Here is a 19,174-nt window from a genome sequence, read left to right as displayed (position 1 = left end):
AATTTTACTTAAATAAATCCTTAATTTTTAATTTGTATTAAAATAAGCCTTTAACATAAATCAATATTTTATTTGAAACAAAAATATATTTGGATACAAATTAAAATATAAGAATTTATTTGAGTATAATAAAAACATAAAGATTTAACTAAATAAAGTGATAAAATTCGAAATTCTTTTAATAGTTAAATCTTAATTAAATGACAAATGTTAATATGATTAAATTTGAAATATTTAATAAACTTTTGTAACTTAAACGAGATAAATTAAAGTTTAATGATATAATTGAGAAAATGGCTTAAGTAACAGTAAATTTTACTCTCCTTCCCGACCTTTATAAAAAGCAAAGAGGCCCGCAGATGGAAAAGGCAATGATAAGTTGACTCATGTGACTTGACTCGAAACAACTTCTCCTGCAAGGAGTAGATACGGACACAACTGTCGAAAAAGCGGGAAGGGATATCCGTGCAGGGTTGAGAACAATCCCTGAGGGGTATTCCAGTAATTTTAGTAGCCCGACATTTTTTTACAGCAACAGTAATTCAGTGGCGTAAGTTATCAATTTTGGGTGCGTTTAAGACCGCTCATTTCCTTTGGCCGCAAAATTTGTACGGTCATCTCTAATTTATTTTTAAAAAAATTTCAATTAAATCTAATTAGAAAAACTGAGAAAAAGAAAAAGAAATATCGGCCAAAGAAGAAAATAAGAAGAAACTTTTTTGATAAGTAAAAAAAAATATATAACTATAAATATATATAGAGAGTAGAAAGAGAAAGAAAGATATATTAAAAAAACAAAAATTTCATTTCCTTTTTCTTCTCAGCGTGTCTGCATAATATTAGGGTTTCTTTTCTTTTTCTTTTTTGGATCTTCATTCCTTCATCATCAGATTTCAGGCTTCTCTTATTCTCAGGTTTCCATCATTCTCTCCGTGGATATGTAATTACTTAAATTTATCTATGCATTTGAATTGTTATGAGTTGTTGCATTTTCTTTTTGTGGTTGTTAGTCTTAGCAGATCAATTTTTGTTTCTTTTTTCCTTTCTTTTGTTTTTGAGATTTTTTTTTATTATGTGACAGAAAGGCAATTTTTTTTTTTGCCAATAAAAATTGGAATAAATTGATTTTTTTTCTTATATTAATTTTCGGGTTTATATTCTATTTCTTCGAGCTACCAAATAGAGCCAGCTGATTGTTTACATCGAGATGCTGCATTTGGGTGACTAATGATGTAAGATTTGATATCATTTTTTGTTTTGATGATTTTTTTTAATTCCCTTTTTGTGGTTTGATCAGGTTTGACAAATTTCATATTGGAAAGTTATTTTCGTGGATTTTGATGAGGCTTTGAAGTGAATTCTTAGATTTTGATCAAAGGGGTTTTGTTAAAAAATTTGGAATCTTGGTGGTTGTGAATTGTGATGACTACACGAACATCATGGGCAGATTTGGCTGCGAATTCTGCAGCCGAGAATGTAGGTGTTGGTTCTTCTTCTGCTAGCAACGGAGCTGTTGGTTCCACCTCGGGTGCTGGCCGACCTGTTTATGTCCCCCCTCATCTTCGTAATCGTCCACCTTCTGCAGAACCACCTGCTCCTACTTCCAGTGGCCTTACGTCTAGTAATGACAGACCTGGATATGGCGGATCTCGTTGGACTGCTCCTAGGAATGATTATAACAACCGATCAGGACATGGTGGTAGTGGTGGCCGACTTGGTGGATGGGGTGGCAGAAGTGGTGGTTGGGGTCGTGGGAAGGACAGGGAAGTCAATCCATTTGGAAATGATGATGATGCAGAGGAGGCCTCTAGCGAACAAGAGAGTACCGGGATTAACTTTGATGCCTATGAAGACATTCCCGTGGAGACAACTGGTGACAATGTGCCACCACCTGTCAATACTTTTGCAGAGATTGACTTGGGTGAAGTGGTGAATCTAAACATCCGAAGGTGCAAGTATGTGAAGCCGACACCTGTTCAGCGGCATGCTATCCCCATTTCACTTGCAGGACGGGATTTGATGGCATGTGCACAGACTGGTTCTGGAAAGACGGCTGCCTTTTGTTTTCCAATTATCAGTGGAATTATGAGAGGCCAGGTTCCACAAAGACCTTTACGTGGGGCACGTATAGTATACCCATTAGCGCTTATTCTCTCTCCTACCAGGGAGCTCTCAATGCAAGTGGGTGTCATGTTTTTGGCAATTTAAATCATGTGCTTCTATTTATACCGTGGAATTTATATTTTGTGACTAATATTGCAGATACATGAGGAAGCCAGGAAGTTCTCTTATCAAACAGGTGTTAAGGTGGTTGTTGCTTATGGAGGTGCTCCTATTAACCAACAGGTACTTTTTCTCTCCTTTCCTCTTTCCTTTAATTTTACCCCTCATTATTCCGTTTATACTTTAATTAGCCTCACCTAATATAGTAGTGCAATAATTTTGATGATTCTTATGCATCAACTCCTATATAAGAAAAAAATTGCACCCTAGTTTTTCTGGTCAAAGTGAAACTATCCACTCTTTGGGCAATCAATAACCTTCTATGGCATATTTTTTGAGTTTATTCTTTTGTTTTCAATCGTTTATATGTTCACTCTTAACTATTTAGGATCTAGACAACTGCTCTTTAGGCGTGATAAGTCTTTTGACTTTTCCTGTACCCTCAGGGAGGAGCTTTTTTTTATTTTTTATTTTTTTTTGGGGGGGGGTGGGAGTTGTGCATGGTTGTGGGAATTTGTCTATTCTGCACTTCTCTTGAACATATTTCTTAAACACAAGTTCTGTTAATTTTTCTCTGATGTCTTTTTGCTATTGCTAGCATAAAAGATTTGAAATTCTGGTATGAATTTTGAGCTTGACATTCTGTGTCATCGTTTCTATCTTAAATTGTCTTTTTGAATTATATTTCTGTTACCATAAGTTGATGGTATTCTATTTGAACAGCTGAGGGAGCTGGAGAGAGGTGTTGATATTCTTGTAGCAACCCCTGGAAGATTGGTAGATTTGCTAGAGAGGGCTAGAGTTTCTCTACAGATGATCAGGTACTTGGCCCTTGATGAGGCAGACAGAATGCTGGACATGGGTTTTGAGCCTCAAATAAGAAAAATTGTGGAACAAATGGACATGCCCCCACCTGGTGTTAGACAAACAATGCTATTCAGTGCCACCTTCCCAAGAGAGATCCAGGTTGCTTCTGTCTTTGTAATGAATCATTTATTATTTTACTGCTAGTATTTAAATTTTTGTATAAATTCTTATCAGTTTGCAGTGCTTTACTCATTAGTTATCTCTCTACATTATGAAGTTTTTTATTAGTTTCATATATGGCATGCATATGTACTGTAATACTGATTATTGAAGATTATTCTTTGTTATTCTGGCAGTAATTGTGTTGGAATTTTATTTTCTTTATTGGTTAAAGAGAACGCACTACAGTTAAAGCCTAAGTTCTTTAGCCAAACCCCAGTCTATTCTTACCACTTGATCTACAACCAAGTTGCTACTACTTTGGAGTGTGTTTATCAAGCATTTTGATAATTATTTACTCTTTCACTATTGTTGCATGCAGAGACTGGCCTCTGATTTTCTTGCAAATTATATTTTCTTGGCTGTGGGCCGAGTTGGATCAAGTACTGATTTGATTGTCCAGAGAGTAGAACTTGTTCATGAGTCAGACAAAAGAAGTCACCTTATGGACCTTCTTCATGCTCAGAGAACAAATGGTGTCCAGGGCAAGGTACTAATTGATTTGGAGTTGTGTTACTTTATCCTAGGGTTGTTAATGGAAATTCCTGTATGACTCAGTATAGGTCTATTTGTAGATCATTTGTCTACTTTGGTTTTTTGAATTGGACTGTAGTTTCCTTTTTAGATAACCTCTTAATTTTAATCTTGCAGCAAGCTCTTACATTAGTTTTTGTTGAGACAAAAAAGGGAGCTGATTCGCTGGAACATTGGCTGTGCATGAATGGTTTTCCTGCAACTGCCATTCATGGTGATAGAACCCAACAGGTAAATATGCATGTTTTTGTTTGCCTTTTGTATTTGTTATGCATGGTATGTATTTTGAATTGAATTATTAGTCTCATGGATAGAAATGTATTTAAACCCTAAAATATTTGATTGTGGCTTCTATGTTTGCCAATAAAGCTTTATATTTGTAGTTGGGGGATTTGCTGCAGATATGGAAGGGTAGCTTAATTCTGTAAGGTTGGATGGTTTTAACGATAAATAAGTGGCTAAACTTATATAAAACTGTGTAGCCAGGAAGTAAATGTATTGTGGAGATCCATAAGTTGGGAATTTGCATTATCTAGAGTTGAAGGAAAAAAAGGGCTTACCTAGAAAAAAAGCATAACTGTGCAAGTTTCTTGCCTTTCATATTGTTGCAGACACTTTATGTGTTTATAATCATTTAAAAGCTTAAGCTTGCTTATTTTTATCTTCACTTGTGGGTTTTTCCAACCATGTTTCTTTGGCTAGTTTAGAAACTTGGAGATGGATATGTTTTCTGCACTATAGAATTCTTGCATCATCAATTAACTTGAGGACAGCAAGGCTTTGGGCCAGCCCTTCTTTGAATCTCTAAAATGCCTTTGGTAGGAGAAATGATTGATATTTTGTTGCAAATATGCCTCCTCGAAGATTATCCACATTGATCCCATTGGTATTTATATCTGAGATGTCTTTGGGTTTGTCATGCCTATGTGCATAACTGAGGTGTGGTGGTATTGTCAATAGATTTCCATATTATCCAGTTAGTGTGGACCATCTAGAATGGCAAACTCCTTAAGGTTTTCTTTCAGTTAACACCCAAGGATTCTCTTAGAACAAATTTACATAGTCACTGGAAGTTCAGAACTCCATATGAATTGTAATCTGATTATTCATGCATGAAAATGATGGGTAAAATTTTTATGTTGCTCTAAATTTCTATTGAATCCAAGACATATAGAGTACACGCTCAATTGTATCTGATTTTAATTTCTATCAGTTGCCTTATCAACGAAGAAATCATTATTAATTTTGCCTATAACCCAATGAAAGATATAGTTTCATTCTGGCAAACTTTTTTGATTCGTATAGTAGTTGCCAAGATCCTTCAGAAGCTTCTGAGGGGATGACTTATATTTTCCTTGATATTTTGGTTTGTATCCACAGCTTTGTTGCATTAAAGTCCCTGTTACAATTATTTTTTCCTTTTTTCTAAGAAATTTAAGTCTCCATTTTTGGGAAATTTTTGCTGGTGGGATGCTTAATTATCTTGTTTCCTGCTCTTATTGGAATTTCCTTGTTGCTTTTGCCCTACATTTTGCCTAAAAGTGAATAACCTATGCCTTTATAATGACCTTGTTGCTAGAAACTGTTATGCTTCATCATTGTACCTTTGAATGACTATTTTAGTTTCTTTTTCCTTTTTGACATCTCACTGAGGGCACTTATAGAAGACTTGTTTGGTTGTTGATGATTTTTTATTCTCACAAGTGTAACACTTGAATCTTTCTTAAATTACTATTTCTTTTGTACCATCTAAAATACATGAACAACATGATTGGTTCTATGAATGGAATAGAGGGAAGCAAAATATTTATTCCATGGCAATAGAATAGAGAAGGAATGGATAGAATAGCTAAAGTTTGGTTCATTGGAATAAATATTAATATATTTGGTTAACTCAAAGAATAAGGTTGGAATGAATGTAATGGACTAATTTACCCTTTTATAAAATTAAACATAATTTATTATAATAATCATAATTAATTAATAAATTATTATTTTCATAAAAATTGAATATTTTTATAACTATAATTTTTTTATTTTCCTTTCCCTTTTTTTTATCTTGTTCTTTTTTCTTCTCTTTTTCTTTTCTTTTTCATCTTACTAGCTGGCCATATCTTGTCATCAACCACCAAAAGCAGTCACAGGGACGTTGTTCTAGCGCTCCCAGGCAGCCAGATCTGACTGCAGGGGCATTGTATTGGTGCTCTCAACGGCCTGATGAGGCTGCAGGGGCACTGTTTTGAGGCTTCAAAGTGCCGAGAAATCTCATCCTTCGCTGAAGGTAGCAATGCCAATGAAACTTTTTGGCAAAGTTCTCTCTCTATATCACTCTCTCTAAGGGTAATATCATGATTTTATTAAATATGGGAAAAATCATCCACAGCAGTGTTTTGTATTCCTTGTGGTGTGGAATGGCCTATCCCAAGGTAAAATAAACAATGGCTATACCGATCAAACTAGGAATAACTCCTTTGACTGGAATGACTATTCTTCCCTAATTTGTGAACCAAACTATGGAATAAAGGTCTATTTGGAATTAGGTTGGAATAAGACCAGAATGGAATAGCCATTCCGTCCAACCAAATGTGATATAGCAGTTGAGTTTTTAGTTATTATGAAGCCAATTTTGGGATTTTTATATGGTGATTCAGTTACATTGTTACATGATGAAATGAGTGCATATGTCCTTTGTTCCAAATAAAGGCCTATTTGGAATTATGCATTTTATGCAAGTAGAGCAACTGAGTGGTTACTTATGCATTATTGAAGCAAAATTTTGAGATTGTTTTTCTAGCATTGTGCTTCATATGGTTAATGGCAAATCTCTATGTATCCTTTTCTTCCTGTTGCGTCCAACCTAATATTTGTCAACCCTGTCAGCTTTGGTGGTACTTTGAGTTATGTGTTTTATGTGGCCAAGCTTAAAGTGTTTAAAGTAGATTATTTTGCTTTATATATAATATTTAGAGTATAGGTGGCTTCTCTATGCTGGATTTTACCAACAAGGAGCTGAATCGAGGACTTTGCTTCACATTTGGGTGTATAATACTGGGTGTCAGAATATCAAGAGATGAGCATGCTTATGTTATTTCTGGTGTCTTATAGTCTTCCTTAATAAACTTGAGAGCGACAATGGTCGCACATCAGTAATGAAAGTTAAATTATAATTTTTTTTTTTTTGCTGAACAATTATTCTGCTGCATGCCTATATAATTAAAGATCAAATATAATCTAAACATTAATGGATGCTGTCATTTTAGTATTTTCTTTAGTCTTACCATATGGGCAAAAGAAAATTCCTTGTTTTATTTGTTCTATATTTATCTATATAGAAGCTGAATAATCACCTTAGGGGCCACAGCAGCATATCTGTGGGATATTTGGCCTTACTAGGATATAGGAGTGCACTGAAGCCAGGGACCGTGTGAAAACCAGAGTAGTATCTACATTGGATGAAAATAATATATAAAACAAGTCTTGCTTTGTGTTATTTATTTGCAACTTACTGCATTTTACCTGTTGCCTGTATATGTTAATTTGTGTTAATCTGGTACATTAGATGAGGCATAGTTATACCATTTCTAGGAAGTGAGAGTACTTTGAACGAGAAGTTGAGCAAATTGCATAGCCATTAGCTTATTGTTGGGAGTTGGAGCATAATTCTCAGTAAATTCATCGTAAGTGCTTTTGGTGTTTTTCCCTTTTTTATGTCACTTTATCCCCCATTTAGATTCCTTTTTTTCCCGTCTTATGCACATGGTCCTTAATTACCCATTTTTAAATGCTTCTGGTGTTTTTGCCTTTTTTCTTATGGCTGGAGGTCATTTTATCCCCCTTTTAGATTCCTGCTTTTTCCTCTCTAATGCATATGGTCCTTAATTATCCATTGGTTTACTAGTGGTCACTATTCTATTCTTGGTGTAATTTCTAAGCAATGCTATTTTCACACTTGATTTGGTATTTATTCTTGCTGGAGCTTATGCGGAACCTTTTTCTAGGGACTCCGGACTAATATATCATCTCTGTTAATGAATGTTAATCACTAAGATATCTGTTAATGGATGCCAAGAATTATATATTAATTGTCAAGTAATGCATTGATATGCAAATGAGTGTTGTCTCAAGTATGCATATGGTAGCAGTTGGATTTCTCCATGAAAGCAGATTTCTAATAATGATGTGGGCCTATATTCCAATTTTTTTTTTTTCTTGGAGTTTAGGTTTTGAAGAATATAAGTCCTTGAAAAATAAAATGGATGGATCGCTTTCTATATCCTTTTTATCTATACCTTTGGGTTTGAAGTAGTCTTGGCTTGCATCAATCGCAGTGTGTCCTTAAGATTTGGCATTCATCATCTTCATCTCTACTGCACCTCTTATGTATTTTGAGCAATTTTTCTCAAATTTTCACGTATAGAATGCTTCCTACTCTTGTAAGGTGAATTATTTTGGCTGTTTGGCCTTACAGTTCTTTACTTGTTGTTAAGATACCCATTTATTGTGTATATTGCAGGAAAGGGAACAAGCATTACGGTCATTTAAAAGTGGTGCTACCCCAATCTTGGTAGCAACTGATGTGGCAGCTCGTGGTCTTGATATTCCTCATGTTGCACATGTGGTGAACTTTGACCTTCCTAATGATATTGATGACTATGTTCATCGAATTGGACGGACAGGGCGTGCAGGCAAAACTGGTTTAGCCACAGCCTTCTTCAATGATAACAATGCTTCTTTGGCAAGGTCATTAGCTGATCTAATGCAAGAAGCCAATCAAGAGGTGCCTGCATGGCTCACTCGATATGCAGCTCGTTCATTTGGTGGGAGGAATCGTCGTCCAGGAGGAGGCCGATTTGGTGGGCGTGATTTTCGAAGGGAGTCATCTTTCAACAGGGGTGGTTCTGATTACTATGGTGGGGGCAACAGTGCAGGTGGATATGGTGTGGGCTACGGTGCAGGTATTGCCAGTGCATGGGATTGAATACTCTCATTTTTTTAGTACTTTTGAGTTTCTAATAGTAGCAGAGCTTCCCTTTCTTTTATAGGGAACAATTTTTTTTTTTTTTGGTTTACTTATCTTTTGCTAGTAATCTTAGTGATTGGCCTTTTATACTTTAGGAGGGTTTTATGACTATTACAAGGAAGGGAGGGGGGTTGTAAGTTTGGTGTCGATGTCGAAGGAGTAGAAGTTGTGTATTGTGTTAGTAGGTATTGGTGAAGAAATTGTAACCAAAAATAGGGATTGCTTCTTCCTCCTCATTTGCTGCCATCTTGTGATTGTTTACTGGTAATTTTGTTAAGTGATGGGTTCTAGAATATGTAGTGGGAGAGAGAGAAAGGGGGGGGGGGGGGGGGGGTGGTCGGTTTTGGCAACGTCTTTGATCTCATTGGCATGTTTGCTCTTGACCCAGAATTGTGGGGATGAATTGTTTAGACTTGAGAGGCTCTGTCTTACCATTTACGAATCTATTCCCCTTTAAAAGGAGTTGGAAGACTTTTTTTATATATTTTTGTGGTAACTGAAATAAGAAGGAAGCTTTGATAGAAATGAATTACTTTTCTGTACCGGCAAATATTAGTTGGTGATTTGGAATGGTTAAATGTTGTATACTTCATTCTTCATCATTTGTCATATAGCTGTTGCTTTAGTATTAGTTGTACTCTAATGGTATCATTGTGAAAACGAATAATCTTACGAATGATCTTATATTGAATAATGATCTTATTGAAATGTTTAATGTGATATTTGAATTTAAAAAATTTTTAATGTGACATTTAAACTATAAATATGTTAATTAATATGATATTTGGAGGGTTGGTTGTATGTCATGTAATACTCATATAGAGTTAGCTGTATTAGGAGTGAGAAGTATAATATTGGTAGAAAGAGATATTTAGGATTTGCATTTAGTTTTATGAATAGAGAACTTGTGTATTTCTCATTGAGGCTCTCAATTTCTTTCTATGAATTAGAGAGTATATATATTTGTCGTTGAGTAGTAAGTCAAACTTTTTCTAAGCTAGAGATACCATTCTTTTTATTTTTTTTGGTTATTATTCTTTCTCCGGCTACAAATATTTTATACAAGCATGTGGTATTATTGAAACCTTGTAGGGAATAAGAGAAAACATATTGATTTCATGTATTTCAATCATAGAAAAGCAATTGTGAATTTATTTTTTCTTTTTGAGAAGAAATTTCAAAACAAAAATACTATTGAATTCCATTGAGCAGACAGTGAGAATCACGTCAAAAGTGAGTGATGAAAATTCTAATCCAATAAGAAAAATACTATTAATATCACAATATACGTAACATATAGTTATTGGTTCAAAATTTTTGGATCCTAATTATTAAAAAATATTTACGTTTTCTAATTAAAAAACTTAAAAAAAAAAAAGAAGCTATGTTTTAAAGAAGGAAAAAATTGTATACTTCTTTCCTAGAACAAAAAAAATTGTATTTTTTTAGTTAATTACATTTTTATTGGAACTTTGGGTAAACATATAAATTGATATTTAAAAAAATAAATTGTATCATATTAATTTAAACTCTAATATTTTTAATCGACAAATATTACTTATCATATATATTGTCAACATATTTTTTCAATATAAATTAAAAATAAATATAATTTTACTTGAATTGTAAAAGTTATTTAAGATTGATCTTTTTTTTTTTCATCACGTGACATTCACACGAAATTTTTATAAAATATTTAATTTTTTATTTAACAAATAATATGTATATAGTAAAATTATACTAGTTAGATATTATATAGATAAATTAAATTAACAATTTTAAAATTTGAATTAAAATAATATATCATTTGATAATTTAGAGTGTAAATTATTTATTTTATTTCTTTACGAATCAATTTATATATTTTTTTCAAAATTAAAGTAAAAAAGCGTAATTAACTTTTTTTTTTACCTAAATTAACACTGATTAAATTATTCCATAAAATTGCATAGTAAAAATAGTCACTATCATTAACTTTTTAGTAACAATTTTAGTCAATTACCAAATTTTTAAATGCTTTATTAGTTGAAGTATCACATAACCTTTTTTCAAGGTTCAGATAATAATTTCAACATTTGATTTTTGTTCAAGTATCATTTTTTTTCGTTAATTCAGTTAAAATAAACTGAAATTGGAACAGTAACATTTGACCCATATTCCAAAATTTTTTGATTCGTTCGAAATTAAATTATAATCAATTGATTCAAAAAAGTCAATAATCATCCAAATAATTTAAACTTAAATTGAAACGATGGGAATTTATGTGGATTAGAAATGATCCGATCAAACGACCTATTGAGGAAAATTTGCTACGATTCTTATGCCTTCCATTTTCCATGCATCACCTAATAAGACAAAGTCAGCAAACTAAAAGGAAACAAGAGATAAAAAAAATTTCATGCGCAAAATAGACAACCAATGAGAGAAGCAAAGAGGGACAGAGAGAGACTGAACAAATGGTTTTGTAAAAAAAATTAGTTGAAGAAATTATAAAAAAAGATTAAGAAAAATACTAAAATACATATAAAATTAAGGATATTTATATTTTTCAGATTTTTATTTAAAAATTTTAAAAATTATGTAATTTTAAAGAAAATTTAACTTCTATTTTTGAAATTTTCTTTTTAAAGAAAAATAAACTCACATAATTAGTGTGCCAAATTCGAGTTATATGCAATGTTCTTAACTAAATTAAGTGTCACAAAATCAATTGATGTTAATTTAATTGATGATTTTGTCTAAAAATTAAATATAGTAATAAGAATAAATATAAGGGGAGTGATGAACTGACATCAGTGTGAAATTTAAAAAATTTATATTTTTTTTTAAATTATTGATTTCAATAGATTCAAGGGATTAGAATGATAAGTGAAAAAGAGAAAAAAAAAATAGTTTAACCACATTCTTTAAATCTATTAAAATCAAGAGTTAAAAAAAATCATAAATTTTTTTTTATGTAAGTTGATTACTTCTCTAAATATAAATATAAATGAGAGATATATTTGTCATTTTTTTTTGGTAAAATACACCAATAGTTACCTAATTATATAGGTTTTTTTCAAAATGGTCATCAAACTATTAAAATTTTCGATCCAATCATTAACGTTTGAATATAAATTTTTTGTCACTTAATCATTAGTTTCTAATGACATACTGATATGACATTACTAGGATAGTTGTCAAGTACCATGTTAATTGACCATGCATAAAAATCAATTTTTCTTATTTTTTTTCATTTTTTCCTTTTTCCCTTCTTGTTCCTCCCCATTCTTTTTGCCTTCTCTCTAGTTTCTCTCTATAAAACCCAATAACAACCATTGTTTCTGTAGTTCCTTCCCATTATCTCTCCCTTCTCTCTAGTGTCGATTTTTTATTAAAATGTGATAGGTTTGTTTGTTCAATTTTAAATTTTGGGTTTTGTTGGCTATTTTGAGTCAAGGTTTTGCTTTTAAAGTTATTCAATGAAAAGGTTCCACTTTTGGGTTTGTTTTCTTGTTGGCTTCTTCAATTTAGTATTGAAGAATTTTTTTTATTAAACGTAAGACCTAAAAAGGTTTTGGATTTGGGGTTTATCTTTCAACTTTTGTTTTTGTTTCATTTTCTAGAGGTTATGGTTGACTTGAAGTTTTTTGCTAAAAAATTCAAAACTTTTAGTTTTTGACTCTTGAATTTAAGAATTTTGATTTCTTAATTGTAGGCTGTCTTAAGGTTTAACTTAATAATGATCTGTGTGAAAGTTCTTATTTCAACTTAGGAAAGGTTTTAGGTTTGTGGCTTGGGTTCTTAGTAACATAAAGGTTAATAATTTGGCTTTAATTTTAATTTTTCATATACTAGGGTTTTGATTGATAAATTGGCGTTTTAGTTTCTAATTATGTTTTTGAGTTGGAAATTGCTTCCTAGTGTTAGCCTTGAGTTCTATTTGGTTAAATTTTGAAGCTTTCTGTTTTAGGAATTGGTTTAAAAGAAAATTTACTAGAAAACCCAACATATTTTTATTACAAATAATTGTTTTTTTAATTTTTAATGATATGTCACATGGCATTTTTTATGATATAAACATGTCATATGGTTATTGACCTTATACATGGTGTGCTTAGTCAATATTTTCTTAAAGATTAACTATTGGATGATAAAAAAATTTTATTCAAACATTAGTGACTAAATGAAAAAATTTAATAATTTTGTGACCATTTTAAAAAGACCTATATAATTTAGTGACTGTTTGTATGTTTTATCTTTTTATAAAAATACTTTTTTAATATAAAACACTTTTTCTTTTTTAAAAAAACTATCACATCTTTTAAAACACAGTTTTTTGTTTCAAAATATACATCAACATAGTGAATGATCTAATTTAGTATGATAATAAACTTTTATTATGAAACTAAAACCCTTTCTTATTAAAGTGAAATGAATGATGAAGTCATGTATTCTTTTTTTTTTTTAATTAAAAAAAAAAGAAATTTGAATCCTATTTTTGCACTATATATTCAACTTCATTTTATCCATGCATTTATTTATCTAAAAGAAATTAATTGTTAAGGCATTTTATGGTCATAAAGGCAGTATGGACTTTTTTTCATTAAAGATGACTTATCAACAAATTAGAAGTAATTTGTCATCCAAATTCGAGTTGATGTGATGGGTTGACCTAAAATCTCGAAGTCTGTGTTAGCTTAACTTACCCTACTTTCCACTTAAAGACACATGGAAATACTAAATTGTCACCCCTAAATTGTATTGTCACTTGCTAGGTTATGTCAGGCCAGCATTGTCACTTATAAACCTAACTTTCAAAGATTAGGTCCCTAAATCCGACACTTTCATCTTATAAGTATAAATAGCCCCTTTAGACTAAACATTGACATTCAACTTCCTTCTCTTTCTTTTCAAGATTTCTCTCTCCCTTATTCCCAAGCATTGCTTTAAGCATTGGAGCACAAATGCTAGAGAAACTTCAGGCTTTTGCTTCTAATCGACCTCTAACCTTGTGATTTCAGGTTTTTGGCCTTATAAAATAGTTTTACACAAACATTTTAGCATGTGAGGTAGGCAGCCTTTTCTTTTTAGTTGAGTTAATCATGCTTCATAATAAAAGAGTTGTAGAAGAAAGAGATAACATTGTTGCAGCTAGAACTAACACCCAGTTCAAGCTACCAAAACAAGATTGACTTATACAAACAACCTGAACCATGGAACAATTCAAAACTCTCACCCAATAACTACAATCACCTAAAGAATTGATCCAAAACCTAACCCTCTACATAACTCAAAAAAACCAAACCTTACAGCCCTTAAAAACCCATAAACATAGAAGCTACCGATCTATGATGATAGTGCTATCTTGTCAATCCCTGAAGATGAAGAAACCCCCAGAAGCTATTACCTTATAAATACTTGAACACAAACCACCCAAAAGTGCAAATAAGTTACCTCAGAACCGTAACTCAATAGGTACTTAGAAGCTTGGATGGAGGCAATGGACAAAGAGCTAAAAAATGCTCCAAACAAGCCCCCACCTTTGATAATGTGCTCAAGTTTTTGGAAATTCTCCTTTTATCGAAGATATTGATCGAACTTTTACCACCAAAGAGATTCAAGATGCCCACTTTTGAAACTTAGAATGGTACCATTATCCTTTTAATCATATTAAACTTTATAACATGCTAATATAGAAAGATGATGAGCTCTTCATGTGCAAAAGACTTGCCACAACCCTCAAAAGGGTAATCAGTCATGGTACATTAGCTTAAAACTTAGATCAACTTCAACATTTAAACAATTTGGTCATTTTTTTTAATAACCGATAAACAAAAAAGATTACACTGAGTCTAATATTCATATTTCAAGGACATAATGAATCTTTGAAAGAGTATGTTACATGTTTTAATGCTAAAACTCTTTAAGTCAAAACTTGAAGCAAACTGCAGTTGTGGATGTCCTAACAAGTGGGCTGAATGACAAAAAGTAACATTTCTTTCTCTTTGGAACCCCTAAAAACTTTGGTCGACATACTTCTGATAGCCAAGAAATTCATTAATACTAAAACTATGATGAAAAATAATTGAGGTGAGAGAAGGACATCCCTCCAATTTCAATCGTAAAAAGGGTAAAGTGAATGATAATCCTTAAAAGGATAAAAAAGCCATTGATGAGTACTCTAAGGCGAAAAGTCCGAATAGAAGATATGATGACAATATTACACTGAATACCTGTCGAGAGAGGATTTTAATGCAAATTGAAAATGACTCTAAGTTCAGATAGCCTAAGCCACTAAGGTAGAATAACATAAGAGATTTGCCCAAAAAATGTGCATTCCATAGGGATCATGGCCACAATACCAAAAATAGTTTAAATTTGATGAGTAAAACAAATAATCTGATTAGAAGAAACTAGTTGAACAACTTTATGGATAATAGAAGACATGGATAAAGTTGAAATTTCAAGAATAGAGACAAGAGAGAGCAACCAAAGAAAAGTAAAAAAAATAAAAAAAGAAACGATGATCGAGGTAATATCGATCCCAGGCCTAGCTAGAGGGATGAATAGAAAGATGATATGAATATGATTAGACTTTTGTACAAGTGTACAGATTGTTCAAGTAATAATAAAGACTAAAAAATTTAGATGTCAATCTCACATGGACTAGTTAAAAGAATTCTTAGTCTAACTACCTATTATCCCCGTACTCCTAAAGTTGATTCAACCGAACAATGTATACTAGGCTATGCTAATAAGGACAATTGAATAAAATCAAGAACAATACATGATTCTAGCAAGAAGTAAAGTTACAACATGTAAAATAAACAAACTAGCAAAATTAACTAAACTAGTAGCTAAAATGAATTGAATTGAACTCAACATGCTTTAAATATACTTCTAATATAAAGAACCAAAAATAAAAAGAATAATTAACCAAGAAAATAGTAGCTTAAAGGCTTTAATAGAAAATAACTAACTAACAATTGAAAATAACTACCTTAACTACCTTTCAACTTCTAACAAAAGAAATATCTTGAATCTTTTTAAGAAATTATCCAAACAACTTGTAATTTGCAAAAGAAAAATGTAAACTAAGATCAAAACACAATGGAAAAGCAAGTAATGAAGAGAATAGCATGAATTAGCAAGAACAAGTAAAATTGAAAACTAAATTTCAAATCTAGAAATTACTGAATCTTAGAGAAAAAAAATTAGATTTGCACTTCTACAAGGCAAACAAACTAAAATTGAACTAAAACAACTTAGATATACAAGATTACTATAATATTTGATAAAAAAATTGAAAGAAACAATGCAAAAATAAGCTTAATGAACTTAAACAAAAATGTAGTGCAGTAAAGAGAAAAATATAGCACTTAAGAGAAAATCATCCAAACAACATTGAAAAACATGGAATTAAAAGCTAGGAATTGAATCTAAACAAGTAAACACATGGATTAACAAGAGCAAATAGAGAAAAGAATAAACCATCACCCAACTAGGAGAAGAAAGTCTTGAAGTGTTGATACTCACTCAAGCTTTAACTTTGCCACTAAATCTAATAGAAAATTTTAAGAATTTTATAAAATTTTGTAGAAAGAATTTGAATGTGAAATATTCCAAATTTGTAAATATATGAATGTAGAATTAACAAAAAACAAATGGCTCAAAACTCGCAAAAATTGATAAAGATTTGATGCAATAACAATACATAGGTTAGAAACATAAATTGCCAAATAAATTTGAGAAACAAGTGAAAATGCATCAAATTGAACTTGAAAATTTAAAGATCTTGAACATTTATTGAAAAAAATCTTAAAGTACATTAAAAATAAAGGCAATGAAAGTAAATTTTGTTAGAAAATAAGTGCAATTTTCTCCCAAACAACTCTCTAAAATAATAAAGAGGAAATTGTTTGGGAAGAAAAGAAAATAAATGCAAGGAAAAGAAAAAAAATTTAAAACTAAGCTACTATTCCCTTATGGCCAGCCACTATCCCCTATTTATAGATAAATGGGAAATGTTTCAGCCTTTAAAAGTGCAAAAAAAAATTCCAATTAATTGCCAACTTTCTAGATCTTTCTTCCTCTTTTGCTTGATCCTTAGCTTGCTTGTTTGGTTCTTTAAACTCCTATTTCCTTCAAGCTTTCTTCTCATGAGCTATTACTTATTTGTTATATGTATATATATATATAGTTTTGATTATATATAATATTAATTAATTTCCTTTTATCTTATAAATTTCATTTTTTTCATCTTAGTATATATGAATAACAATTCAAAGGCTTCGAGATCAAATATTAAGGAGGCTTCGAGTCAATTTCTCTTATAACAAGAAGAGTTTTTTTTTTTTTTTTTTTTTTGAAATTTGCTTGGTAGTTAACCTAGAAAGATAGGAGGATTTGGTATTGCTTGAGCTAAATCAAGCTTGGGTCTCTCTCTTATCATTTTCATCATATCAAAAATTACAATCAAGTCACAAGGATTGATCACTAACCATTGTTCGATTTTGTTTTTTTTTTTCCCCTAAACCATTGTCCTAGATAAGAAAATGAAAATTAATTATTATATTTAAAAAATTAATTTGGACACATGTGAGATGCCACTTGACTAAAATTACATGTCATCCTATTATTAAGTGTGTAAATGAATAAAGTTTTCAACGAACTAGTTGTAAATATGCATAATTTTTATTTGTTTATATTCGTGTATTAAACTTAACAAACAAGTTTGAATAGTATTTTTATATTTGTTTATTAAACGAACTGAACACAAACGGAAGTCTATTCAATTCATTTATATTTGCAAATAAACTCGTTTAATGTTCATGAATAAATTTGATTATAATTTGTTTAAAATATTAAAAGTTGATTATTTTAAGATTTAATATCTTTTATCAATTTACAAATTATCATATAAAATATATATATGACATAAGTCAAAATCATTTTTAACTTTTAAAAAATATTATTACTAAATAACTCTTTTTATATGCTTAAAAATTGGATAATATATTTGAATGAAGTTTGAAAGAATAGAAACGTATTTTTAGCAATCCCACGTCAGCATAAAAACCAAAACAAAGGATGGGTAAAGCCTATAAATTCCTATCCTTTTACTCTACCACATATCTATGCATATACATATATACATATACAAATGAATACTACATCACTTAAAAACCAAAACAAAGGATGGGTAAAGCCTAAATTCCCACCTTTTTCCTATCATTTGTGCATATACTAATGGTACAAATATAGAAGCTAGCAAGCCAATCCATAAATTGGTTGTAGGCTACAATTTCAAGTTGTAGTAAGCATTAAGTCCATTTATTGGAATTTAAAGCTAAAACTCGTTTGTATTTGACTAAAACTTGTTAAAAGTAGTGGAACTGAGTTCGAATATATGTTGTCCAATTTATTAAGAACTTGTTTATTTATAAGCTTGTTTATTATCAACAAAACTGAGCTTGAACAATGGAGAATTAAGCTAGATTCGGTTCATTTATAACTTTACTTATTATTTCAATTTATCATGTTTTTTAACAAGCCGTATTATTCATTGTTAATTTTCATCCAAAAAATTTTATATATCAAACTTGTGAGAAATTAAAATTTTTATTTGAAAAAATAATTGGGATAGCATCAAAGACCCATTGGCCTCAATCTTAGTGGATGCAACCAAATAAAGAAATAATGTTAAGCAGATTCTTTTAACATGAAATCAATTCAGAAGCCGTATTAATGCCACGTTATCAATTTCACTTAATTTCAATCTTCAATTACTATTGTCACATGTTTTGGCACCATTTTTCAAGAATTCATTAGCTTCTCATGGTATGGAGTGAGTAGCACTTGGTATTAGGTCATTTAGGAGAATAATTATGTAACAAGTCTGTATTTTGAGGCTTAATAGGCTATCAATGTCCCTTAATCTAGACTCAACTTATAAAATCGAACCTGTATCAATTTGAAATTGTAACCGTTTTTTAATTCGAGACTTTAGTAGGTAAAAAAATAAAATTGAAAAAAAACAATAACTGAAGTAAAAAATCAAAATCAAGTAGGGTAGAAAAATTCCCAAATTGTTAAAATACAAAAAAAAAAATTAAATAATCTGAAAAAAATCCATAAACACATGTACTCAAATTATAACTAAAAATCAAATTCTAGAATATGCATATACCAAACCAAAACAAAGATGATTGGTTTTTAGTTTCAAAAATTATAAAACTTTCAGATTTTTTCGTAAAAAATATCTCACAAAATAAAGAAAACAAAATATTCCAAAAATTACCAACAAAAACACAAGCATATTTGGACTTTTTTTAAAAAAAATCTAAAAAAAGATAAGACTTAAAATTTAATTTAAAATTTCATAATTAT

The 19,174-nt window shown here is 30.8% G+C and overlaps 1 protein-coding gene across 2 annotated transcripts; it reads left to right on the top strand.

The window, feature by feature from the left end:
- The first annotated feature begins 783 nt into the window (after positions 1-783).
- LOC111302785 (DEAD-box ATP-dependent RNA helicase 37-like) lies at positions 784-9,328 on the top strand. 2 transcript variants are annotated; one of them, XM_022898612.2, is made up of 7 exons: positions 784-914; positions 1,298-2,181; positions 2,263-2,346; positions 2,947-3,189; positions 3,572-3,739; positions 3,901-4,014; positions 8,297-9,328. In XM_022898612.2, exons 2-7 carry the CDS (start codon positions 1,423-1,425, stop codon positions 8,759-8,761), a joined length of 1,833 nt encoding a protein of 610 aa, XP_022754347.2. In that variant the 5' UTR covers positions 784-914; positions 1,298-1,422; the 3' UTR covers positions 8,762-9,328. The 2 variants fall into 2 exon arrangements, with proteins under 2 accessions (XP_022754347.2, XP_022754348.2); XM_022898613.2 differs by having other exon boundaries at positions 784-940.
- Positions 9,329-19,174: the final 9,846 nt, after the last annotated feature.

The sequence above is a fragment of the Durio zibethinus genome, chromosome 13 (assembly GCF_047325235.1).
Source record: "Durio zibethinus cultivar Kanyao isolate XHJ-2024 chromosome 13, ASM4732523v1, whole genome shotgun sequence".
Classification (NCBI taxonomy): domain Eukaryota; kingdom Viridiplantae; phylum Streptophyta; class Magnoliopsida; order Malvales; family Malvaceae; genus Durio; species Durio zibethinus.
Note: the sequence above shows the minus strand (reverse complement) of the source record. Positions and strands in the feature narration are given on the sequence as shown.